This window comes from Platichthys flesus, chromosome 20, assembly GCF_949316205.1.
Source record: "Platichthys flesus chromosome 20, fPlaFle2.1, whole genome shotgun sequence".
In the NCBI taxonomy this organism is placed as follows: domain Eukaryota; kingdom Metazoa; phylum Chordata; class Actinopteri; order Pleuronectiformes; family Pleuronectidae; genus Platichthys; species Platichthys flesus.
The window spans coordinates 14,959,643-14,986,394 of NC_084964.1; the positions used below are offsets into that span (position 1 = coordinate 14,959,643).

At 42.7% G+C, this 26,752-nt stretch overlaps 2 protein-coding genes across 2 annotated transcripts in view; both read left to right on the forward strand.

Annotated features, from left to right (window-relative positions):
• Window positions 1–66: 66 nt before the first annotated feature.
• Window positions 67–4,657, forward strand: ghdc (GH3 domain containing). Its single transcript, XM_062378640.1, has 11 exons — window positions 67–277; window positions 437–727; window positions 1,464–1,660; window positions 1,765–1,959; window positions 2,096–2,215; window positions 2,355–2,652; window positions 3,110–3,299; window positions 3,600–3,671; window positions 3,795–3,928; window positions 4,108–4,196; window positions 4,275–4,657. The coding sequence occupies exons 1-11, from the start codon at window positions 193–195 to the stop codon at window positions 4,494–4,496; spliced, it is 1,893 nt and encodes a 630-aa protein (XP_062234624.1). The 5' UTR covers window positions 67–192; the 3' UTR covers window positions 4,497–4,657.
• Window positions 4,658–11,672: 7,015 nt separating this feature from the next.
• kcnh4b (potassium voltage-gated channel, subfamily H (eag-related), member 4b) overlaps window positions 11,673–26,752 on the forward strand; it is a 31,720-nt gene continuing 16,640 nt past the window's right edge. The window contains exons 1-4 of the mRNA XM_062378637.1: window positions 11,673–12,210; window positions 19,904–20,137; window positions 22,315–22,446; window positions 22,891–23,024. Of these exons, the coding sequence (XP_062234621.1) occupies window positions 12,135–12,210; window positions 19,904–20,137; window positions 22,315–22,446; window positions 22,891–23,024 (576 nt within the window). The 5' untranslated portion in view covers window positions 11,673–12,134. The remainder of the gene's footprint in view (window positions 12,211–19,903; window positions 20,138–22,314; window positions 22,447–22,890; window positions 23,025–26,752) is intronic.

A 26,752-nucleotide genomic window follows, 5' to 3' on the forward strand; every position in this document is an offset into this window, starting at 1 on the left:
AAACTGAAAGCAGCCATGAGTCGCGTCATCGTTCAGTTAACCAATCAGGGGCCGGCTCTGACCCAAACACGGAAGCTGCTCAGACAGCTGATAGGAGGCAGAAGTTGAGGATCGTAAACATGAAGCGTGATCATTAATAAACACGTAAACACTCGAAACAGCAGGACCAGGGGGTTACACAGTTTTCTCTTCATGGCTTCCTCTTGGCGTCGTGTCGCTGTGCCGCTGGGCTTTGCGGTTTTATCGGTCGCTGTCGCCATCGTTGTACAGACGCATGGTAAGAGGACGCAGCCGAACGTGACACGTGTTGTTGTGACAGTGAAGCAGAGTCTGTGTTGTGTGTTGGTTTTCAAAAAGATAGGGGGGCTGTGGGTGTAACATAAACCAACAGCGCCCCCACCTGGCTCGTCTCTCATTCCCCGGGTGTCTCCCACAGGGATGCCGCCGCTCCTGCCCTCCGCCCTCGGTGTGTGCTCCCTGGTCGGGATGGCGTTCCTCTGGAGGGACATCGGCTCCAAGCTGAAGGGTGAGCGCCGGACATGGAGCGGTCTGCTCGGGCAGTACGTGGCCGTGAAGGCGGTGGGCTGGCTGGGCAGGAGGCAGAGAAGGAAGCTGGAGGACGACACGCTCAACGTGAAGCGGGTCCAGGAGGAGACGCTGCTGAAGCGCCTGCGTAAAAACACCGACACGAGCTATGGAAGAGAGTTTGACTTCAGCTCCATGAAAGGTGAGAGGAAAGATAATCTTGTTTTAATGAGGATCAGCAGCTCTCACACACATGTGTCCTTGAGCTGAGCTGTGATGTAACATGATGATATGGTTTACGTAAAGTCTATAGGCAGAGCCAGCGATGCCAGAAGGACCCCAACCAGCGTTTCACTGAGGTCCTAATGTTTATAATTGACTCCATAGATTTATTTCACCTTACTCTAAGTGAGAATTTCCCAATCAATCAATCAATACATAATCAGTGATTGTTTTCTTCAATTAAATACATAAAAAGTGTTATAATCCCTCTCGGCTCATGTCAATGTTTTCTAATCACTTATTTTAGTGGATCATCAGTCCATCAGTTATTTAGTTTAACTTATATAATAATGAAAGTGTCAGATTCTCCCACGTTTTCCTTCAATTTAATCTCGATCTTTGGTTTTACATTTGTCACGACTAAACCCAAATTGATTCAATTTCAATGTTTTGCTCCATAAACAAACACAGAGAATCATAATCCCAAACATATTTAAATGAAATGTTGATACTTCAGATGTTTCTAGATAAAATGTAAATAAAGATATAATTATAACTGTTATCAAACTCATGAGTAATTTAAAGTTATAAGATGAAGCTTTGGGACCCTTGAAGAAGAAAATATGTCTGACTTATTGATTTCAATTCAAAAGTCGACTGATGGTCAGTGAAATTATGTCATAAGCTGCTTGTTCACGGTGACACTGCTGTTTCAGACAGTGCCAGTTTCCGGGCGCGTCACCCCATCACCACGTATGAGCATTACCGAGAGCGCATCCGACGCATCGCTGCAGGAGAGGAGAAGGTGATCATTGCTGAGAAGCCGCTGATCCTGGCCATGACATCTGGGACGTCGGGATCCAGCGCCATGCTGCTCAGCACCAAGGACACCAACACTGAGTTCTTCCTGCAGGTGAAGCCGGCGCTTTGTGTCGATGATGTGTTGGCCCAGCTCCGGCCTGTGTTGTACTTATGAAACTATGATGATGACAATAATTTTTTGTGTTTGTCCACCAGGGAGTGACTGTGTGTTTGGACGCCATGCGGCAGGCGTTCCCTGCAACTGACAGCCTGCAGCGCACGACCAAGTTCTTCTACACACCGACCTTTCGCCAGTCTGAGGCCGGCATTACCATCGGACCTAACTCCTCCACGCCAGCCTCCTCCCGCCACATGCTGAACCTCTACACCACCCCAGCACCCGCCTTTGAGGTACAATAAACATATCCATCGGTATGGAAGTGGTTTACTGTTTCTGAATATTTGTTTTTATGATTTTCTCTTGATTTCAATGCAGATCAACGTAAACACTTCTGAATAATTAGATATAAAACTATTAACTCTTTAGGTTCCCAGTGAGAAGGATACCCTCTACCTGCACCTCCTGTTTGCGCTGAAGGATCAGAGTGTGGGAACACTGGAGTCCAACTTTGCATCCACAGTTTTCTATGCTTTCACTGCCCTACAGGTACAGACTGTTTTCTTCCTGCATCACTCTCTTCTCTTTTTATACGATTTATAAATGCAGCAGCAAATGATATTAAATGTGTTTAATGAACTAAGGACTAGAAGAGTAATTTCTCTCTGATCTCCTCCCCGTCCTGCAGGATCGTTGGCAGGAGCTTGTGGAGGACATCGAACGAGGGACGGTCAGCAGTGCTCTGGCTCTGGAGCCCAAAGTGAGGACCAGACTGGAAGCTCTGATGAAGCCAGACCCAGAGAGAGCTGCTCAGCTCCGGGTCAACTTCCAGGACGGCTTCAGGGGGATCGCCAAGCGGCTGTGGCCTCACCTCCACCTGGTGCTGGCCGTGGACTCTGGTTCCAATCAGATCTATGGGGAAATGCTGAGGGAGAGTTACTGCCAGGGGGTGCCTTTCTACTCGCCCTTTTATGCTGCTACTGAAGGTAAGAACCTGCACGCGACCCTGGACACCGCTGTGGGAACAGCTGCTGTGAATGACAAAGTGAGAGTCAGTTCTGATGGTACGGGGCCAGGAAAATTCTGCCTGACATAACAGGTGGAGGGCGAGTGTCCTACTGTCCTGCGAAAGCATCACAAGTTCCAATAATCCATGGTCTTATAAGCAAATTAAGTATGTATTATGCTTGGCCCACAGCAGGCCTCTACAGTTAATGTAATGGAAGTAGCTTTAATAGACTTAAAAGCTGGTAAAATGATGTAGGAACCCAAAGCCTTTTTTAATCATAACGCTAAAACGTACATTTGTTGGTCATGGATTCACAAATGCACAAAAGACCTGAGTTAGGTGTGCGCTCTACTGGGTCCATTCTAGTTTTTTTATGTGTGGTCAAGTTAGAAAGTCCTCTTATCGTCTTTAACTGGATATGTGGGCCCCTGCAGGTCTGATCGGGGTGAACCTGTGGCCTCAGGAGCCAAACAGGCGCTACCTGCTGTGTCCTCGCTCCATGTTCTGCGAGTTCCTGCCCGAGAGCAGCCTTGAGGAGAAGGCGCCTCACACTCTGCTGATGGAGGAGGTGAAGGAGGGACAAAGCTACGAGCTTGTCGTCACAAACGCTTCTGGACTCTTCAGGTAGGAACATTTATAAATATGAATAAATATTAATTTTGTATAGAGAGAAACGCATTAATCAGCCTGACCAAAGACACTTTCTCACTGTTTGTGGACTCTGAGTTCAGAGTACTGTTTGGTCTGATGGAAATGAAGTGTCCTTAATTCAAATTGTATGCACAAAAAGTTGTGATGAACCTAATATCAAGATCTGAGCTCTGCTTTCTACAGACGCTCTGATATGTCATTAATGTGTAAACTATTGAACATCAGATACGTGGACAGTTGTAGAAGTGATGTGTGTATTTTGCCGTTTCACAGATATCGCATGGGAGACATCGTGAAAGTGGTCGGATTCCATAATCAGTGTCCGATGGTTGAGTTTCAGTACAGGTACAGTACAACACTTTGTACAACTAAATGTATCATCTCATGCTTTGTTAAGTATCTTTGGTTTTTCTGCCTTAGTACATTTTTAAACATAAGTATTTTGCCCCTGCGTCCGTCTCCTGTCAGACGGGGTCAGATGTTGAACGTTCGGGGGGAGAAGGTTTCTGAAGCGTTGTTCCTCAACACTCTGAAGAAAGCCGTCACTCAGTGGCCAGGATCTCAACTGGTCGACTACTGCTGTGCTGAGAGCGGCATCATGGGTAAGATGTAGGGCTGCTTGAATCCATCAGGCAGCTTTTTGGGGTGTTTCAGATTCTTTTGGAGGAAGTAGGAGCACTTGTTTTAAGGCAAGATCTGAAAGATGTGAAATCTTCTGAGTGGTCAGTCAGGCTCAGTTTGCGTTGATGATGAATCTTACGTTACTGTGGTGGTGTTGTAGGAGATTCAATAGGCGGCTCAGATCCTCATTACCAGGTGTTCGTGGAGCTGAAAGGCGTGAGGAACCTCACAGAGGAGCAGCGATACAAGGTGAGAAATACACACCATGGTATCTTTTTTTTTTTTATCATCATGAAATCACTCATAACTCTGTCTCCTTCCTGTCAGCTGGACGCCTGTCTCCAGCAGGACTCGGCGGTCTACAGGTCTTTCCGTATCAAGGGCAGCATCGGACCAATGAGGGTGCAGCTGGTGGCGGACGGCGCGTTCAAGGAGCTCCGGAAGCAGATGATGGATTTCTCTAACACTTCACCCAACACCTTCAAAATGCACCGAGTGCTGCGCAGGAAAGAATACGCAGATTTCTTACTGGGAAAAACGGTTTCCTGAAACCGTGACTCTAACTGTGGTGAGCGCTGACTGACTGAATGACAGAGTTGGTGAATTGTGCCTTTAGCGACCGAAATGTGACCAAAAGGCTCAGTTTTGACTATTGGAAATGTTTATATCAACCATATTTATAATTTTATTAAAGCTAACTGTTAAACTGCTCCTGTTGTTTTGTTTGATGAAATGTTTCAGGATCTCTCCAGGCTTCCCTGACAGTCACAATTAAACCATATGTTGTCTTTATCCAGTGCTAAAGATAATTTCTGAGTTTATCTAACCAGGTTTTCATTTTGTTTCCTAATATCACGTAAAAGTCTTAAAGGAGAAGGCATTTTATTTTAGGTACAATGATGGTTTTTGGTGCAGCTGGGGAAAAATCGAAAGAACATAAAAGGAAGAACTCTCCTAAAGCTCCTAAAATATTGACATTGCTTCATAGTCTTTACAATATCGCTCTTTTAGTCAACACCATCTGGTGATATAGAAAGTTTTGGCATCATCATATTCACAGTGTCACAATAAGTAAGATTTGTATGTAAAATGTGAGGCTGCAAAAAACATCCTAGATTCTATGACCCAGAAACTTTATTACATTTCTGCAAGTAAAACTCTGCTGCATGTTGAGGGCTCATATTCCATCTACAGAGGAGCTCTTCGCCCTTCAGAATCATCTTGAAGAGATTAGATGTCCTGGAGAAGTTCATTGCATCAGCTAATTATATCCTTTCTTGAAACTGAAAATGAGTTATCTTTATTACATGTGTGTCCAGAACTGTTGGTTCTTCACAATAAGGTTTCCCTATTGAGTGATATCCTCCACCACTAGAGGGGGCTAATCTTGTGTGTACAGATTCACTTTTTATTTGTCTCATTAGCTCCATGACTGGATTTTACACACAGCAATATTTAGATGAATCGTAGTCAGGATTTAAATATCAACTCCGGCATTATTATGTTTTGTCAGTTTCTCTCTTGACTAAACTTCTTGTGAATCTTTACCATGTTGTCAAGGCTGGAAAAAAATGTGCAGCTAAACACTGAACAGGCTCCGCATGTTGTTGCATGGCATACTTCTCTCTCCGGAGGCCCCTCAGTCCACAAAGTGGGTTAATATTTTTAGTAACGTCCCACTTCAGTAGGGATTTGACGCTGCTCTCGCCTCATTCAGGCTCCATGGTGCGATCAGACCGATGCAGCAGTGATAAAGAGCTAAATTTGGCTCATTGATGCCCGTAACAAATGGTCTTTACATGAGACGATGACGTGAACATAACAGAGGCTGGGGTCTTGCTTTCCTCTCGGGGGGGAGAAATCCTCCTGTTCTCCAACACATCAGAGGATACAGGCCGACTTTCACATTTCACCTCCCTGCTCTTGTGCCAGTGCTGCTATGTAGTTTTGTATCTACACACATACTTCTGCCAATGTTTAAAAAAGACATCTGAGCTTTAAAGAACTGAAACTACAAATATAGTGGGAACTGCTTTTCTTTGTTCTTATAACTGTGATTTTAAGGCTTTTATGTCAGATTAGAGTTATTCATTCATAAGTCTAAACGTTTTAAGGCTCAAACTACTAAACCAAATTAAAAAAAATTGCTTTATTTTCTCAGTGTCAGACAGAAACAGGGACATTAAGTTATTTTTCGGTGTTCACAGTCTTTTTGGATTCATTTATTTGAACCCAGCGGGGTAGTTTCCTGTGCCGATGATCTGAGTACCTGAGAGCCATTGAAGAACATCAATTTACACAGAGGAGCCAATTATATGTCCAACAACCACTTACAATTTCTGATTCAGCAAGGTTATATAAAAATAATAATTTTATAAAAATACTGCTGACAGGAAAGTGGCTATCAGGGGCCAATCTGATTTTAGCTTATCTGGGACCAGTGCCTTCTGGCCCTAATAGAGAGAATACGAGAAATCAGAAGTATTGTTAACCTTTTATTTGACGTTTTGTTATCAGTTAAATGCAGATTTTCTTCTTCTTCTAGTTGGTGTTTGTTGAGGATGCTGTGTGTCTTCCTCTTTCTGTTGTCCTCATGTGCTTTGAGGATTTGCATAAACACACACACACACGCACGCGCACAAACAGAGGATTTGTGCACATCTGCTCAGTCACAAGTTAATTCATTTTAAACAGCCGAGATTTGCGAATGACAGGCCTGATTTCTCACTGGGTTGGCTATGGTCAGGGGCGGCTTCTGGTACAGGAGGTTGCCGAGGGCGCAAAATGCAGAGAACCAAATTAAAAAAATTGCTTTATTTTCTCAGTGTCAGACAGAAACAGGGACATTAAGTTATTTTCCGGTGTGGCTCACGAGACTCATTTATCATGACGTGACATATTCAATGTAAAACATTACAGTAACGTCACACCATCATCCTCCAGCACCAGAGGTAGAAGCGACCTAAAAAGCATCATGTACCCCACGCCACTACGCTTGCGCACATTATGCGTTCAATAGGATTCAGGTTTCAGTATATTGCTGGCATCAACAGGGGTTAGACTGGGACTCGAACCCTCAAACACCTTATTGAAGGACGACCACTTTACCAACTAGGCCACACGTCTGCTAATTCCTACGAGGAAATAAGCAAATTGTCAAGATGGACAAATTATCCATTTCATTGTCCGTTTCATTCTATGCTGCTTTGCCTTACTTAAAAGTTACATTTATATTTTAGATACTGGATGATTTAACATGCTTTGGAAACCTATTGTTAGAGAATAAACCAGTAGTTTACAACCTTAACTTCTGACGCCTTTCAAGAATCACAGTCTGCTGCTGCTTTTGGTTTCCATGTGATGTCTTGAGGATGCCCCCTGCTGACTGCTGGGTTCCTCTGCACTCCAGCTGTTGTCCTGAATGAGCTTTGCTAATGAAAGAATAATGCATAGTCACAGGCAGTATGCGTTGAGAAAACAGCATCCTGGTTTAAATGTTACTTTCAACACATCTTCTTTGGTACTCTGTGTGCAACAAGCATACTGTGTCAGGGTGAAAAATGGGTGAAATTAGTGAAATTAATTACACTGCATACAGTACAAGCGACACAAAAGTTTTCTACTAACTCCTTCAAAGTCGTACACAACACAACATGGATGATAGGTACACAGTTGTAGCGATGGTGGATACTTGTGTATTCAAAACAAATGAGCTGTTAAAAGACCTACCTCTTACATTAATAACCGTCAAGTAGATAATCTACAGGTCTATTAGAAGAATGTAGATAAACCAGTAATATAAGAAGAAGAGAATTTCCTTCTCAAAAAGAGAAACTTTCTCTGTTTACACCTTAATACTAATATAGCACTAAAAACCAAAGCAAAGAATTAAATAATTTCAACATGCAGCAGTAAACATTCAATTATCTGAAATAGTTTTAATGAAACATGCACTTCAAAGTGTAGGTGTGCTATGTCTTGAAAAAAAGCTTCGGATTCCTATCACTCGTCTGTGCACATGTATTAACTTTGTAGAGGCCAAGTATGAACTACGAAATGTGAAAATGGATTTAAAAAAAATAACTGTACTCAACAGTAACAGTATATTGTATAAAGGAGCATCAATGTCAGCAGTGTAGCCAGTTACAGTTTTTAAGTAGGGTCGCATCGAAAAGTAATTTCATGTAAAAATTAAAAAAATTAATAAAATCAAAGTATTCACACAATGTGCTTCTGAGCCAATATCAGCAAACAGTTCCAGAAGGGTTTGCGGTACGGCCAGACACTCTGAAGGGACATCAAATTGAGGGATAGTCCAAAGGAAGCGGAGAAACAGCACATCAAGGCATAGCATGTGAGATGGATGAGGTTGATGTGCTAACAGTCCAATAAGACCAAGTATATTTCCTGTCAGCTTTAGCAATGTGCAATATTGAATAAGCTTGGACCCCTAAAGAATGTTTGTATTAAACTATGAAATGGTCTCAATCTCCTTATTCGCCTTCCCTCAATGTTTCTCCTCCCTCTCCCTCTCCCCCTCTCCCTCTCTCAGCAGCAAAAGGACAGGCTGGAGGTTGGATCACATCAGATACCAAGCAGCGAATCCAAGTCCCAAACAGAACCTGTCCAGTTGGGTGTCGGTGTACTACCATGGCTAGTTGACCGGCATATGCCGTTCCACTCGATGCCGCTGGATGCACACAAAGATAAAAACTAACCTAATCAACAACAACCTCACAAATGTTCCTCATAGCAGCATGATGCATACAAAGAGAAGTATAAAAACCTACTCATTTGGCAGCATAGTAGGGACATTTGCTGATGTCACACCCGTGGCTCCGTGGACAGGCAAGCCGGCATCTAAAACATCCTCCTGGATGGCTCCCTGTGTGAACAGTCAGGCGGCGGCTCGCACAGAATTTGCGCTTCCACGTCAGGTGTGTCCCTGACGTACACGCTGCGGTGATAGACTGCGGTTAGAGTCAAAGATGAATCAAAAAAATATTAAATTATCAGGTGCACAATTCAGAAAGCACCGCAAAGTAGAGGAGGAGAAGAAAGAACAATATAGAGGTAAGAATTATCCGATTGTGGACATCTTTAATGTTTATTTTTGTCGACATTATATGATATGCTATCAGTACAGCTGATTTCAGACTCTTTTTATATTTTTAATTATATATTATTATTATTTTTTATAGCTTACATTTTTGTCTGCCTGTGTGTGCATCTGTATACAGTCCAAACATTCTCGGGGATGCATGACAGTTTGCACATGTATGTTGGGGGGGGCGCCAATTTGAAATCTCACCTAGGGCGCCAACATTGCCAGGCCGTCCCTGGCTGAGGTAAGGAGGACGTGTTTAATTGAGAGGAGGGAGATTCGGATGTCGAGTGAATGAGGACGGCTATAAAACTAATCTAGATATCACAGCTTCCTTCGGGATTAGGGCTGTGGATTCTCATTCAAGTTTAAAGACGGTGAGCAAGTGTTACTGGTGAATATTGGTAAATATTTGATTCTTTTCCATTTTAAATTCAGCGTTTTACTTCCAGCACATGTTAAAAACAAGCTCGGAACTCTGGGAGATGTAGTCGGGGTAATATTTCACCTGGCTCCCTGTGTGTCGCTGTGTCGTATTAGACCGTGGAGTAGATAGTGGGCATGTATAATGGATGATCCTCTTTATTAGTGACAAGCAGAGATGGATGAACTACAAGAAGAAAGGACAGTGAGAGGCCATTAAAAATAAATAGCGGTGATGGGTTGCCGGAGCTTGAATAGGATCTGAGAGAGGGAACCATACTTTCTAGTCTCAGTCTGCGAGTTATTCCTCCACTTTCACTGGTTTTCTGCCTCTGTCTCTCCAGGTGCAGCTCACCTGTGCTGCCTGCTGCATGGATTAATTACCCAGTGCATCTTAATGGCCTATCCTGACTGACAGGATGTTAATGTTGAGTTTACAGAGACACACGCTGTCAGAGTATCAGAATCGGCAGCTGCTGCCTCCCTTTTTATTTTTATCTGAATTCTTAGCCACCTAAATGATTTGTTAAAGGTGCCGGTGCACAAACAAGCACCATCATCACTCACCACTTCTTTGACCTCTTATCTTAGAGAGGTGTCAATCAAGATGAAGTCCAAGCATATTTGTTTTGGCCCTGAAGCATTTCAACCTTCATCTGTTGCTCGAATCGCTTACACTTTTCTCAAGATTACAGAAAGCCCCTGCAAGAAACGTTTTTCTGTTTCTTCTCACATCCATTTTATTTTACCTGACGCCCCAATCTGCATAGAGTTACATTCGATTTATGGTCTAGGAAACGTACTCTGGAGTTTTGTCTGTTTCTATTTCACAGAGTGGAAAGTATTCCACTTTCAAACCCATATGTTTCGTCATACGCTCCAAAGTTTTATGAGTCCTGAAAAAAAATAACCTAAAGGTATGAAAGAAAAAGTTAAAGATGATGTATTGTTGTCGCATGATGTGTTCTGGGTTTTCTTCTGGCTGCCGGCTAAACATATATACACAACCTCGGCATCCTCAAGCTCCCCATAAATCACGGTGACAATTCAGCCTCAGAGCTGAAAACCTCTTCTAGTCACATTTAAAACGAGCAGAGCAGTCGTCTTCTGCACATCTTCTAACCCCTCCTGACAAGAGCTGTTCCCCTTTTATTATGTGGTTTACACTGCCTTTGAACCTGAGCTGCACTCCTGTCATTTAACTTAAGAACCAACGCTCAAAATAATCATCCCTCTAATTATCAGGTTTCTTCATTAATATGTAATGAGAGTAACATTCATTATCATAATGGAAAGCTCCTCTTTCCATGACTCCTATTAAACCTAATGGTATCGCTGTTGACGGAGGGAACATCTTAAGGCGGACGACATCATCACTATCTCGAGGTATTTCCCTTATCGGCTAAGCTGCGCTGTTTGCTTGGGTCAAGAGTGAGATAAGATGTGACGTTTTCCTTTGGTTTGTTCAGTCCTCATGAAAAACATCTCCTGGCTTATCCTCTTAATCCCCTCTTAGAGGCTTTTACCCCAGAGCCTTAATTCTCTCATGAGGATACTGATGCTGCTGTATGGGAAGGCAACAGTGGACAGCTCCATCCAGTAGGGACTGTAAAAGTTGCTATATTCTAGAAATATGGGATTTGACATCTGCAGGTCTTACAGCCTCTGCAGCTCCTTCACTTTGGAAAAAAAAAGTAGATGTATATAAGAAAATAAATGTGAATATATTGCTTCCCCACACGGTAACTATTTCCCTTGAGTCTCCAATGACAGAGCAGCACAATAGCATCCAGTCCAACCGAATACAACAGGCTGCACTGACCGACGTGCAGGTAATCCATCTTTCCTCGATTTGCAGACATGCACACAAAAGCCATGTGCTGATAGTAGCTCTATGGGATGTAATGGTGCTGTCACCAGCTCCGAAAGCATCCCCCTCCCCTCCCTACCTCCTCCAACTCTCCCTCCTCACTCTCTCTCTTTCTCTCTCTCTCTCTCTATCTCTTTCTCTTGCTTTGTCTCTCTCTCTTCCCCCACCAAAGATGAAAACAGGTCCCCACAGAGGTTGCCAGCATCTCATTGGCTGAGGTATCGCAGGAGTGGATGGAAGCAGGAGCGAGTCGTGAGAGAAAGCTCAAGAAGATGCAACTACTGTGCCCCAGCATCCTGACAGAGCGCTGAGCGGAGGGATGAAAGAGGTGTAGACACCTGCCCCGTCCTATTTTCTTTGTCTTTTTTGGTCCTGCAGATTCCTGCTCCTCTTTGTAGATGGAAAAAAAACGGAATGATAACTTCCTCCACAGTGCTGCTGGAACGAGGTCCTTGGCTGAAAGCTGCAGAGAAGCAACAGCTGGGCGGTGATGTGACGCTCCTTGGATCTCAGCATCACCTGGACGTGAGCCCTATCTAAGCCTCCCGCACCCAAACCCGTTCACTGGTGGAGGGAGCTATTTCAGGTGTCCCTGGGCTGCACAAGTTGTCTTCGGGAGAGGCATCGCTCAGAGGAAGGTGGCTGCTGTTACTGTAAATGTGTGTCCCTGTGGATGACACTGGACTGTCACCCTCAAAGTCTCCTGCCCCCGCCGAGAGCCCCTGGAAGCCAGCCGCTCTGACTCTGGGATGGTGTGACCGAGAGCCAGCCGTCCCACGCCTGGGTCAAGATGCCGGTGATGAAGGGGCTCCTGGCCCCGCAGAACACCTTCCTGGACACCATCGCCACACGCTTCGATGGCACCCGTAAGTAGAATGGAAACACTTTGAGGAATCCTATCCAATGAAAGTAAAAGATACTTTAAGTTAGGTAATAAAAGTTAGTAACAACATATTCATTGAAGATCTTTTGGCAAATCCTCAAAGGGATTAAGACAGTATTGCTGAATCTTGAATATGAGCAAGACCCTATGAGCAACCACTGCTGCTGGCCTCACTGCGATGGAGAGAAAAGTTTGTATGCACTTTCACACAAAAGAAAAAAAACATGAGCAGAAAATTGACCTTCAGAAATCGTGTGGTCTTTCCTCATTTGTTTCTCACAGTTAGCTCCAAACCAACCAGTGCAACCATTAGGCAGCGCTGCCATTTCTGCTCGGCTTGTGCCTCTTGTTTTTTCACATTGTGCCTCCTCAGGGGAAGTTGTGGCTCATTGTAAACAAATTCCTCGGGGACGTCTGTGTTTGTTTGCTCGTCGCTTCAGCCTCTCCTCCCTCAGCCAGTCCCAGCGCCAACTGAACGAACGGCTCTACTTCTCTGCCATGACTCTCTGAGCAGGCAGACTTAAGGTAAACACAGGGAAAGGGGGGGATGCTGCTGATCCTAATCAGGTGTTAGGTGATCTCTCAGGAGCAGGAAAGACTCATTGCTCATCAGGAATCATTCTCATATATCAACAGTGTAGTTTAAACCACAAATTAGGACACACAGGTATAGTATATGCATTGTATGTAGAGTTGATGTGGGCAGCACAGAGTTGTCCTGAGCTGCTGTTGGATCTTCTGCTCCAGTGATGTTATTGAAAAATATGTCAAACATCTATTTCTTTGGAAGTGGTGACTCTTCTCCCTCATTCTACCAACTACTGGAAAAGAGAGCTGTGCCAACATTCACCCCTTTGCGGCAGATTAATTCTGTTATAAATAATTTCATATTTCCAATATTCATGGTTGCCTTTTTACATCTGCTCTATTTCAGTGCAGCAGGGTGTTAATCCTTTCCTCCCCATGCTTTTTGAACAAGAAAACCAAATTATGGCCATTTAGACAAACAGGCAGACGGCAGGATACACGTCGCCGCAGCTTCATGCCAGTTTTTGCCACTTTTAAGCAATTCTCAAAGCTGCCATGCGGCTGCAGCTTGCAGAGGAGTGGTAGCGGGCCCGCTGCTCAAAATAGCTTCCTTCCTGTCTCCGGGGCAACGGGGTCCTGGCACTTGACATGGATGATGCTCGAACACTTTGGCCTTTGAGTAAAAAGATGGTCCACTGAAGAGACAACACTTGAACTTGCTTTTCCTTTCGAGGACCCTTCGAAGGCAGCTGGTCTCTTGTTTCTGAGAGGCGAAAAACAAAACAAGTGGCATTGTGGGTCTTGCAGCTGCGATTCCTTTTTAAGTAGCTGTCGTCAACATGCTGAGGCTAGAGAAGGATTTTCATTTCTGTCCCAAAAAACAATTTGCACAATGTACCTTGTGTTTCTGAAGTGTTAAATACCTTCAATCAAAAAAATGACTTGATTGCATGGTTTGAACTTCCCTTTGCAGACAGATGAAGGAGTTTGTCGCAGGAAAGCTGTTAGAACATACATCTGGGAAAGAGGGAAAGTTCCTTTGCGCTCATTGTGCAGTTTCCAACTCACTTGTACGACCAGGACACCCAGGACATGATTAAACCTCACACCCCAGCCCATCCGCTCCACAACAGCCAATCGGCTTGCTGCTCCCTCTCTGCGAGGGACACCTAGCCACTCAACAAAATCACGACTGTTTGTGAATAAAACAGGTCTCTTCCGACTACAAATAGTATTTTTTTTAAGGAGAATCTGTTTCAGACAAATTTAGTTATGTGCAGTTCACAGTTCCCCTTCAATGTTCAGTTAATTTTGGATATATTTCCTCCCACGTATAAGTTTGCATGTTTTGAAACTTCGAAACTTCTCAGAAGAACATTCATTAGATTTGAGAAGACGATAATCACTTGTTCCCAAACTGCTCAGTACTGGATTCAGAGTCGAGCCACTCATTTATAACTGAATAAAACATGATGAATCTGAAAGTGCAAACATTATATTGCATAAACCTTCATACAAAAAGGAGCTTTATTCAGCCCCTTAAAAATATTTAAAAATGTATATTGGAAAATATATAATGATGCTTTTATATCCTCAAAACTATAGAAAGCCCCCCCAAGCCAAGATTGAATTGAATGTGTCACAACCTTTATTTACAGCAATTATAATCTATAGCAGCAAATTATTCATCATTAACAGGAAAATTAAAATAATCAGTCATATTCAGAAGCTGATGAAACTTTCAGGTATAAATAACGCTGTATTGAATCCTTGCTTAATGAACTCAATTGTTCATTTTCATCCCACACTGAAATTAAACATATCTAAACAAACTTTACACACATTTAAACGCACGAACAATAACAAATCATACAAGTTTCTATACCCTTAATCATATGAAACATTATGTAGGTCACATATTTTTAGTTCTTGTACCATAGAAGTGCTTAAGTCCATCAGTCTGAGGAAGAAAATACTTTTAGGTCAGCAAAACAAATGGCACAGCACAACTGCTGACTCAGCGGCCGTGCAGCCAAACATTGTCCCAAAGCTCTCCTCTCCTGTGTCCCTCTCACCTCGCCTGCTATTCACAATGAGTTCTAATTTATGTCAGATGACTATTTATGCAAACATTATTATCTTTTTCCAACATATCCCTATAATTACTCAGATTGCTTCAATTATTCAAAACAAGAAAATCTTTTTGCCGTTGTACAAAATCCCAACTAAGGCTTTATTCTGCAGCGAGATAAACAATGGACCAGTTCTGTCTCCGGGTCGTTATCTTTTGTGCAGCTTTGTATTCCGTTTTTTCATTCCATCACAGTGGTGTTGTAATCAGAGAGACAGTTTTAATAAACATTTTAAATTTGTCCACACAATAATACAAATCTGGACTGTGTTTAGCCTTAGGTACACTGAAACAGTTTTAGAGTTGATTTTAATTGAACAGCTCCTGAACTGAGGAAACTACTCGTCTGTAGCATTTCGACTCCCAGCGTAATAAACAAAATGTCAGAACAGGTTAAGTCAGTAACCTTTGGCACTGCACAGCTCAGAATTTGGCCCATAGCAAAGTCAATGTTTGTATTTCCCAAAGGAAATACAGGCGCATTTGTGTGTGTTTGTGTATGTGTTCTAGGCTTTGTGTACGTCATGCACAGTATGCTGATTTTACATAAGTGTCTGAATGTTATGTGACAATCGCCTATTGATCCCTGCAGGGAAAGTCCCAGAGGTTAAAGGTCAGGGTCAGGGTGTAGAACACTGCTTTCGAGGCTGTGTTTTACTCCCAGGCGAATCACGAGGGCAGATGTATGTTGTCACACGGGGCGAAAACCAAGACCTTCCAGTTTACCACCACTGTGCTGTGTGTGTGTGATTGTGTGTTCGTGTGTGTGTTGCAGCGCACACGCCTGTCCTTTACACCCTTCTCCACCACCTCCAGCTCCTTTATGCGACCTCCCTCACATTGACAGCGCAGCTCGCCCTGTGGGGCAGCGTAACCGCAGGGCAGCTGCAGGCAGAGATAAGAACTGGGTTTATCTTCCCCCTGAACACCAAAGGGGAAACAGGGAGGACAGTCAGATGGAACCTCAAGGAGCTCATTGTTACCCGGCTGATGAACATGGTCTTAATAGGCAGCTGCACACACTGCAGATATATGCCAATGGATAGCAGAAGCCCTTGTGAGGCTTCTCTTGAAGCTGCTTATGTTTACTTTTCCATGTGCGAAGATAAACACAGGCATTGATTTGTCATCGTCCATTGATGAGTGTCAGCAGCATCACTGTTCGCTGTAATTTGTTTCATGGCTTCAGCTAAATTTGAGGAAGAGACTTAAATCCAAATATCCTCCCATTGTTCAGATCTGTACCTTCCACGACAGCTCCACCTCCATGGGTGCGTGAATGTAGGTGTGAGTGGGTGTGAGGTTTCATGAAGCACTGTTCACCCTTCACGGGATAAAGGTGCTACATACTATAACTGCCCTCCTTTGTTTTATTAACAGTAGACATATACGTGTCAAACAAGCTCACTGATCAGGTCCAGATGTTGTGTGTGAATGATTCATTACATGATTCATGAAAGTAATGTAAATGAAATGTGTGTGTTTGTGTGTTTGTGTGTGTGTGTGTGTGTGTGTGTGTGTGTGTGTGGAAGTGCCTGATGGTATCATTTAAAAGTCTACAAAATGATCGAGTTAATCACTGATATCAAAATACAAGTGGTTGCTGATTGGCACTGATTCTCCTCACTCCTCTTTACCAGGCCAGTGACATTTCGTGCACTCGCCCCCATCTGCCCCAATAAATAATTACATGCTACAGGATGGTAATTAGCTCCTGGTGCAGAGGCCAAGCCTCATGGGCATCATCACACTTTTATACACAGAGGCGCTTCGGCGACATGTGCAGGAGGCTTGTGGTTAGCAGTTAGCATGTAGGGTCATCATGTCAGATTACAGTTGCAGCAAGTCAGCACAGATCTGCAATTAAGGAAGCTGGCTCAGCGGAGCGGCCACTCGTAGCAATATCCCTGAGAGGATTAGGACCTTAGAATTTAGGCATTCTTTCACACACACACACACACACACACAAACACACACACGCGCGCTGTGAATGGGTTTCATGTGGGTGCTTCCTGCGTGTTTACAAAGTTAACAGAGAGGAGATAAGTGTGCAGTTGCAGAAGCTGAAGTGAACTAAGTAAAAGCATAAAGAGATGTTTTATTCATAGAAAAGACTTGATTTAAACGATCTGCTTGGAAACAACCAAAAATGCACCAAAATCTAGAGATTGGAGAAAAGAGTCTGACTCAGTCTAAATGAAATAACAACAACCTCGAACTCCTCTTCTGTATGAAAATCTCTGAATCCCAGAGATATCTTCAATGACTTATCTAATCCAGCGTGTGAAGCTCCAAACGCAGCCAAAAAAAAGTTTCCCCTTGGTGGCTCGCTGGTTTAAAAACATCCTTATGAAGTGATTTACGACTTCACCTGCCCTGGACCTATGGGAAGCTCAGATTTAGGGAAGCTGAGTGGAGATGCACCTATTCTTAGTGAACATTACATAAACCGGAGATGAATGCAGTTCCTCTCCACCTCTTGTTGGCTCACTGAGTTGGGGTGAAAGGAATTTATAGAACATTTCTCAACATAAGCGATCACATCTTGTTCAGCCAGTGTTCCTCACGCAATCGATTCAGATGTGAGACATTTTCTTTAATGTTGTGCGTTGAAATGCTAAGAAAACAAAAACAACATCAGCCTTTTGTCATTAAACTCACAATTACACAGATCTGCAGAATACAAGAACAAAAATGGCTCATTTGTAATAAAATCTGAGGAACAGGAACCATAGCAAGAGATGTCAGAGGCAGAAATAAACCCTAAAAAAACCTTTCCCGTTGATGGATCCGACTAATGCCTGTCTCCTTCTATAATTCCACTGTGACAATTTAGTTGCTGCTCACTGCACATCCAAGAAAGGTTGTCACCACTCAGAAAAGACATCCCCTGTGGACCGCTTTCCTCAGCCTGGCCAATTAAATAGCTAGATTGTGGAAAATGCGGTAGCAGCTGCTTAATACTGCTCCTCCTTAGGCTCGCTCTCTGTAGAATTCAGAAAAGGATGTCTGTCTGTCTGTCTGTCCATCCGTCCATTTGCATTAACTGATTAACTGGGGTCTGATGTCTTCAGTAAAGCAGCAGAAAGAACTCAGTTTCTGTTGGGTAAAGAATGACGCCTCAGCACCAACTTCTGGACTTCTAAAAATAACTGTGTGTGTATTCAGTATATTTACATAACTTTACCTCAGGAGAAAATCAACACGTAAATTTAATGTAGAAAGAAACAATGATTTTGATCACATTTGTTCTCATAATAAGAGATAACCTTGCACCTACAACGGGCTGAATATTTTACAGGATCTTTAGTGCACATTAAATATTGAGAAAACCCTAAAAAACTCAAGGTTTTATCACTACAACCTAACCATCAGTAAAAACCAGTATCACTGACCTGTGTGCTTTCACTTGAGGATAGTGAAATACTTCTCCACAACCATAAAGTCAAAGGGTTGTGACAAACGGCTTTGTTTCAGGACATTTTAATAATGAACTGGTAATTTTTTCAAGCCGCAGGCAATTCGTTTTTATCTTGTTTTAGCACCACTGAGAATGCGCTGCCATGGATCCCGGGCTTAGAAATGTTAAAGAGACGAATGAACACACGCTGCTTTTAATGCCGAATTTCAAAGTTGCGACAGACGCAGACAAAACAGTTTGTCGAACAAAGAAGCCGCGCAGCAGCGAGAGGCTGCCGCAGCTCAGTGAGGTCACATGCTTCGAGCCGCCGAGGGAAAGTGTGACGTCAAGCTACAGTAAACCTATCAGCAAGATTAATATGTGTAGGTATGCAGGACAAACTAAGGGATACAGCCTGAAGTCGCTAGTGTTAAGTCCAAGAAGTGAAACATGAAGAACAGGCTGCTGGAGAACTGTCCGTGGTGCTGAAATGGACATTTGAATGAGGTGGACAGCAAATATCCACATCACTCTATGATCCAAATAACGTGAATGCCTATATGCCCAAGAATGAATTCCTCCACTCATTTGAAATTCAGATGTATGGATCTTATGGATCTCCATCTGGTCACACAGGTATATTGCAATGCGTTCACCTTGGGATTAAAAGGTGAATGTCATTTCAAGAGAAATAGATTTTTCTTTTTTTTAAATAATATAAAAGTGATTCATGGAAAAATATTGAATAGTAAAACAGGTGTAATAAAAGTTACATTTTATATATTTCATGTGAAATTGATTTCACATAATTAACTGCGTTATAATTCTTTCATACATCATCATACAAAGGTTATTTATAAACTTGTAAATACTCTAGTGTAGTTTGCAATATTTCCCTTCAAATGCCAGTTGGATTGTGTGGTCAAGGGATTATTTAAAGACCTAAAAATGTAATACACCTATTTGACTTAGCATTTATTGAATATTAATATGTTATCTCAAGAAAGTTGAGGAGCTTAAGGTCTGGAGTTTCTTTTCTGTGTCTGGTAACATAAATTAAATTATTTTCTGAAGGTTAAATGTAGTGTTCTTAACTCTATCGCCTCATGTCACTCTTTTGAATTCACGTTCATTTTTATAATAATATGGCTCTTTTTTTATTGCCTCTATAAATCAATCAGATTAGAAGTTCAGAGGTCAATTCTTGTCTAGGTTCATATCATCCAATCAAGTGAGCCTAGAGTTCTGTGGCAATCAATAACTAACCCCTGTGCTCTTATTATTCCTCAGTCAGCTGTTTTTTATTTTCTGCAAACCGAGACGCAAATTCCCTCGACTGTCCACAGCAGCAATTCTGACTAGCAGTGCAACATGACTCAGCTCAGGAAACTGATGATGAGGGGCTGCCGAAATTAATTTAGCCCAAAATTAAGTCCACACCAAAGTCTGATTCATGTTTACTTTGAACCGGCGATCTAGTGCTGAACTAAACCTGCAGAGCTTTGACACGAGTTCAAAGAGCTGAGCAGACTTTGATTCTCGTACAAGGGACAAGACATCAAACTTTGACATGATACACCCAGCTGTTCTCTCTATGTCTCCCCCCCCTCCTCACAGACAGTAACTTCCTGCTGGGTAACGCCCAGGGTCACCGCGGCTACCCCATCGTCTACTGCTCGGACGGCTTCTGCGACCTGACGGGCTTCACGAGAACCGAGGTGATGCAGAAGAACTGCAGCTGCCGCTTCCTGTACGGGTCCGACACCAGCGAGCACGTGGCCCAGCAGATGGAGAAAGCTCTGGAGGGCCGAGAGGAGTACCAGGCCGAGGTTCACTTCTACAGGAAGAATGGTGGGTGCATGGCAAAGAGGAAGAGAGGGAGAGAGAGTGTGTATGTGTCTGTGTCTAACTCAAGGTTATGTAGCAATTAACATCTTCATCGTCATCTTTTGTTCAGTTGATCAAACTCTTTTATTAGCTGGGAAAATCACAGGACTTCACCCCCCCAAGGTTCTGTTTTGGTCTGATGTCATCATCATCAGTTAATTGAAGCAACATTTAAGATATTTTTCATTTTATTTTTAATTGAGAGAAAAAAAATTTGGCTGAATTATGAATCCCCACAGTCGTGCAGAGTTTTAAACACAGAGGTTCAGCAGTGGAACACACACACACTCCTCTGTAGATGCATGTGCCCTTCAGTGCTCGTTATTATTGAGGGGAACCTATGAGAGTTTTAAAAAAGCAATAAACTCAAGGGTTAATAAATTTGAACTTATTTTTAATACACATTTCCAAAGCTAAGTTCTAAGTACCGGACAAAGTACTCCAGTTACTGTGCATGGGTGGTCAGGGCATTATTCATGTTGTCGGGACCTAAATGACATTTCAAACAGTCCCTTATTAAAACCAGAATTGATCCAACATTAGACAAGCATCTTCTGAAGTATACACACATATTGTATGCTCACCACGAGTGAGGAGAGAAAGTGCTTGGGTTAGGCAAGTAGTAACTACGGATAAAGTTAGACTAAGTCTGCAAGAAAATCAATGTCATCCTATGTAATGTTCTCTGAAGTCATGGAGGCATGACTATGTGTGTGTGTGTGTGTGTGTGTGTGTGTGTGTGTGTTTGCGGTGTATGTGTGTATATGTGTGTATATGTGTGTAAGTGTGTTCATCTTACAGTTGCTGTAATTTGACTCATTCCCTCTGTCTTCTAACTAATCCAGCTGTGACTCAAAATGAGATGTCATGCATGAAAAGAGAGAACACACAGCAGAGTTAAAGCCTCTGACGGGCACACAGGATAATGTTTTCCTCAGCACCTGCAGCAGCCTCATGTGTATGAGCCACTAATTACTCTGATGAATCACAAACCTGCACAAAATAAAGCTTCTCTGGATCCTTTCTTTTCACCTCAAAGTCGGTAAGTAACTGCAGACCGACGCCACTGCAGCTAATGAGGAAGGAACGACACAATCGTATATATAACGTATTACACCCCAAAGGTATGAGAATGTGGCTGCAGACACGAAATCCATGGAAGAGAGCAAAGAGTGAAAATAAAACAGACGAAATACATTTTTAAAGAGAGAATCTGAATGGAAGATATATTCCATGATAAAGTTTGACAATAAAGGGATTCAGTAGACACACGTACACACTTACACACGTACACACACAAACACACACACCATCCTGTGCTTTCTGCTTTCAAGCACAAAAACACAAACTCTTCCTCTCATTTCATATTTACACCCCCTGTCTTGTGTACCAACATCCAAACCGATTTCTGCCTCTGCCTCTTCCTCCTTGTCTATGCCGAAACACACACACACACACACACACACACACACACACACACACTGGGGACTCTAAAGGAGATGTGAAACATCTGTTTGGTGGCAGAGCACAGTGTCTGCAGTAATGAGCATACTGGGTTATGGCGAGGTCTTGGATCTACACTGCTCCCTCCCTGACTTGTTATAACCAACTCCCTGACTTGCTCTTTCTCTTTGTGCACAATCCTCCGGAACATGATCCATATCTAATTTGTGGTATATTTTTAGAAAAGGCTATAACCCGTGCTTGTCAAGTAGCCGTGGCTCGGACACGGGGAGAGCTGACATGACGTGTCAGCTCTCGGCAGGAAAAAACTCATGTGGTAAAAGAAAGTCGATTTTACAAGGACAGGAGAGGAGAAGTGGCCAAAACAGAAAAAGGGACACAAGACAAGAATGAGACAAATAAAACAGAGATACACAACAAGCACAGAGGAATGGAAAAGACACACAAAACAACTACAATAGGACACATAACACCCAAAGAGACACTGAGCTACAACAAAGTGACCCATAATGACTAGCAACAATTTTGTGTCATTAGTGCTACTTTCAGTCGGCTTGACTTGCGACTGAATAGGAGGGGTAGGCGGCTTTTTACCAGATGAAGGTGTAACCTCTAAACCTGCACATTTGCACCGGCCGCGTGACTGAATCCACATTTCTGCATGGTTTTCGCTCCAGGTACGGCCTTCTGGTGTCTGCTGGACATCGTGCCCATCAAGAACGAGAAAGGCGAGATGGTCCTCTTCCTCTTCTCGTTCAAGGACATCACCGACACGCACGGAAGAGGCCACCACAACAGCAAGAGAGAGGGTAGGTTACCAGTCCTGCTTAATAGAGGCTCCCACTTAATTTGAGTGTGATTTACGAGCGGTAACATCCTTCGGCCCCGCAGCTTTATTTTCTCTGTGTATTCATCACTGTCACATTCCACCCGGCACCATTGTTTGGGCCGGCGTTCGTTCGGTGAACTCAGACTGATGTGGAGGGTGGGGGGGGGGAATTCGATTTAAGCAGCAATGCATCTTCGAGTGGAACCTGGACACAGTCTGCTGCAAATACCAGGGATTGTGCCGGAGGGGATAGAGACTCATTTAGTTCAAATGCAATCAAGTCAAGTACACATCAGTGGTTGTGTGTTCTTGTGTTCAGCATTCACGCTTGCCTGAGTAATTGCAATAGAGGACACGTTATTGTTCTCATTCTGTTCTTGGCAACCTCGTGTTTTTAAATTGTCCACGTCTGATTGTGCGACAGTTTCAGACGACAAGAGGAGCAGGAGGAAGAGCAGCTCCCACTTCAGCCAGGCCCGCAAGCGTGGACGCACCATGTTGTACCAGCTGACCAGCCAGTTCTCAGGGGGGGGCAAGAGAGAGGTCAACCTGGGCGGCGTGAGTACTTCTCCTGCTCTCACATCCTTCCTGTACATGTGCCCTCACATGCCCTCCAAGAACTTATAAAACCAGAATTGCCTCAGACATGCAGCAGCCGCATTCTTAAGTTTGAATCACTGATGTCGATATCTGAAAGATGAGTTTGGAGGAAGACAATGTGAGCGAAGTCTCGACCCAGATTTACAGAGTGAAGCTCCTCTCAATGGAAACACATCAAATGGCTTCACTAGTTCCTGAATATTTTTCATTTTAGCTTCTGTTGCATTTACCTACATATAAAAACTTAAAGTTGTTTTGGTTTTGAAGGACAAAGATCATAATCCCTGTGGCAGAGGTGGGTGCCTGTCACTTCCTCTGATGTGTTATTGGACGTAGTAGAAGCTCAAAGCATCGTCATCATCACTTTTTTATGGAAACAGCAGGAGCTTGAGGATTCAGGGCACCAGTGTGTTTCTTTGAATGAACTTCAGCCTTTTGGCCCAAATAATCTTATAGATGTACAACCTCTTGGATAATGGATGGTTGGAGGATAACCTCTTATTCCAGGTAGTTTAAAATTGTTTTTCAACCCTTTACCCTCTTTACAGAACCTTCTACGTGTTCCATGTTTTTTTTTTGGTGCTGCTGTTCTCCCTCATCTGTCTTTCAAGTGGTTCAAGTACCGTAAGAGGCTGTTTGTTGTGGTGATACAAACCCAGACATGGGTCGGCCTCATCGCCACTTGTCCTGCTCCTGCAGCACAAAAGCCCTTTGCAGGCTTTGAATGATAAAGGCGTGTTACACTCCAAGCAATGTTATTCATGAGAGCCACGGGGGAGCATTTTTATTTAAAGTGGAGGATACTTCAGCAATAAAATAACAGGAAAAATAACCGCTACATATAAATGATCACATGTACACCTTCAGCAACAACATGATGTAATTTTCCAGACGTGTGAGCTATTTATACATCATAAACTGATTAGTTGACTGACTGAAAGATTGTTGTCAGCTGGTGTTGAATCATGAAAATATAAGTTTTCAGCCCCTAAAATGAATGTTGTCTCTTCGACCATAACTTTCTAAAGAACAAGATAAATACTGTAACTGAAGCTGGAGCTTTCAGAGCCGACCTGCAGGTGCCTTCATGGGGGAATCGATATTCTCGGCCTCCCCCCTGTTGGCCCCCAGCCTCCTGCTGCCCTGTTACACTATATCACACCTTCAAACAGATGGCAGGGATCACTGGCACCAGGAGAGCTCACACAGGACACATACCTGTCCTAACACCGACTCACACACACACACACACAGCTACACCGACTCATACATCAGGACAAGCGTTAAAGATGACTCTTCCTCAGCGGAGACAGGGAACCATATGGCGAAACGTCAGCGCAGTCAGGAAATGATGCATCGTATTTATCATTCAGATTTTATGCCAGCACTCTCAGCGTGACGATGCACTTTCACACGAGCAGTTTCTCTGTCTGTCTCAGAGATATACATAGTAGGAATATGAAAAATCAGCACTAATATGTTCACTGCTTTCAATCTTTTTCACACACACACACACACACACAAACACACACACTCCATAGCCTCCACGTTTTCCCCTTGTTCTACCTACATCTACCAACACGGCATTATTAATGAAGTTGCTGCATTCAGTCAATTATTAATGTTGATTCACAAGAAAAGACACTTTTGCCCTATTTAGAGACTGATAGTAGCATTCAAAGATTCAGTATTTGCCAGTAAACAGACATTTTGTTGCAGCATGTATAGGTTAGAATATAAATTAAATCTATTTTTGTGAGCTGCTGTTTTGTGTCTGTGGATCTTTGACAGGTTATTCAGCTGTGTCTTGTGATTCTGTCCATGACTCCGGCAGCCTCTCTAGCTCTGTTAAACCAATAACAGCACCTCCTGCATGGGAATGAGACTCAAGGCAATGATAACATGCAACACACTTTGTTTGCAATATCATCAGAAATCAATACGCACATACGCACATTGAGAAACAACATGGGGGAGGCTTCTCACAAAGCCTGGAAGAAAAACATTGTTTCTATCTGTGATGTTAGAATTTGACACTATTAGCTGCCGGCCCAGATTCACCATCTTCTCGTGTTTCTCAGGATGTCAGACACGATGAGCTCATGGCTGTTTTCAGGCAGCCATGAGCAACCGTTTACATTTACAGAAGATTTGCACCGACAAGATTACTCTGCTACCCAACTACTCTGGTTTATGGTCGGTATAAAGACTCTCAGGGGAGCACAGACCTCCACCAAGGCCCAACAGCCCCCTTATGAAACCACATTTAAATTCACACAATCCCAGTTTTTGTTTGGATCTGCACCAAATCGCACAAACTCATAAAGAGCAGCTCCTTAAACACGCCTGGTTTTTTATAATCAAGATCCAGGAATTATTCTCTTGAGAAATTAAGAAAAATGGAGAAAAACATCCTGCAATGGTAAAGAAAGGAAAAAACGTTGATTGAATTATTTATTGGGTTCTTCTTTTGGTGATGCACCGGCTCTCTACAGAATCTCATGGAAATGTTAGACTAGTTTTTGTGTAATCCTGCTAATTAACTAACAAACGCAGATGAAAACCATTACGTCCTATGGCAGAGTTACTTAACAGTATTATTCAGTGTAAGATGCTGGTAATAAACAATGATTTTCAACTAACAACATTTGAAATTGTATTCATTGACTATACTGAATTCCTCAAGATCAGTTTAACACTTATGGAAATACTTGAGTTAAATGGAACTCTTCTGGTTGGAGAGTTTGGTGTTGGATAATAAAACGGTTCCTGATCAAACCACTGACCACCTCTGCTCCTCTGCGGGGGAAACTGATTAAGCCAGGTTATTAAAATTCATAAAGCTTTTATCTGTTTAGGAAAACGAGAGACGATAAAGATAGCGCTCTGTGTCTCTCTTTCCCACCATGATCTTCTGTTCCTTCAGTTTCCCCCCTCTTTTTTTTTCTTCTTTTTTAGCTCTAATCACTCTTCTCCTTCTCTCTTGCTGCTTTTTCACGTTTTCTCTCCCTCTCCATCTGTCACGCTAACCTCATCTCATCTTTTGGGTTCATCCCTCTGGATCCTGCTGTCTCTCCCCAGTCTGTCATTCTGTCAGTTTTTTTTTTTAACTTTTAAATGATCTCATCCTTTTCCTTTGTCGACTGAATCCCTCCATCCTCTCCAACCTCCAGGATTTCATTTTTCATGACTAGCATTTACTTGAGAAATTTTTATATAAATACTGAATATTTTATGTAGGAAAGACCAAAGATAAATAAATGAATAAACAAGCACATAGATAAATAAGTTAACACATTCATAATAGTTAAATACATACATACAAGTTTTATCAATTGCCTATTTATGTATTCCGACATTTCTTTATCTATTCTTTTGATATTTTAACATTTCAGTTTCAAACATAGGTGAATAAATGTGGAAATGAAAGAATGTACTATCTTTACTGTAAACACAATAATACCACTTATTCATATTTATAGTTATACAACACAGAGGGCTGTCACTTTTTTGGATAAAAGTATTTTTTACAAAGTTCTGTTTTATAATACTACATTTTGAATACACTATTTTTTCCAGTAGCAGAGTATTGTTACATCACAAGCTTTCACTAAAGTTGAGGATCAAACCTGTTCTTTCACCACTGCATCCTCCCCTCACTGACTATTACTGTATTTTTACCATTT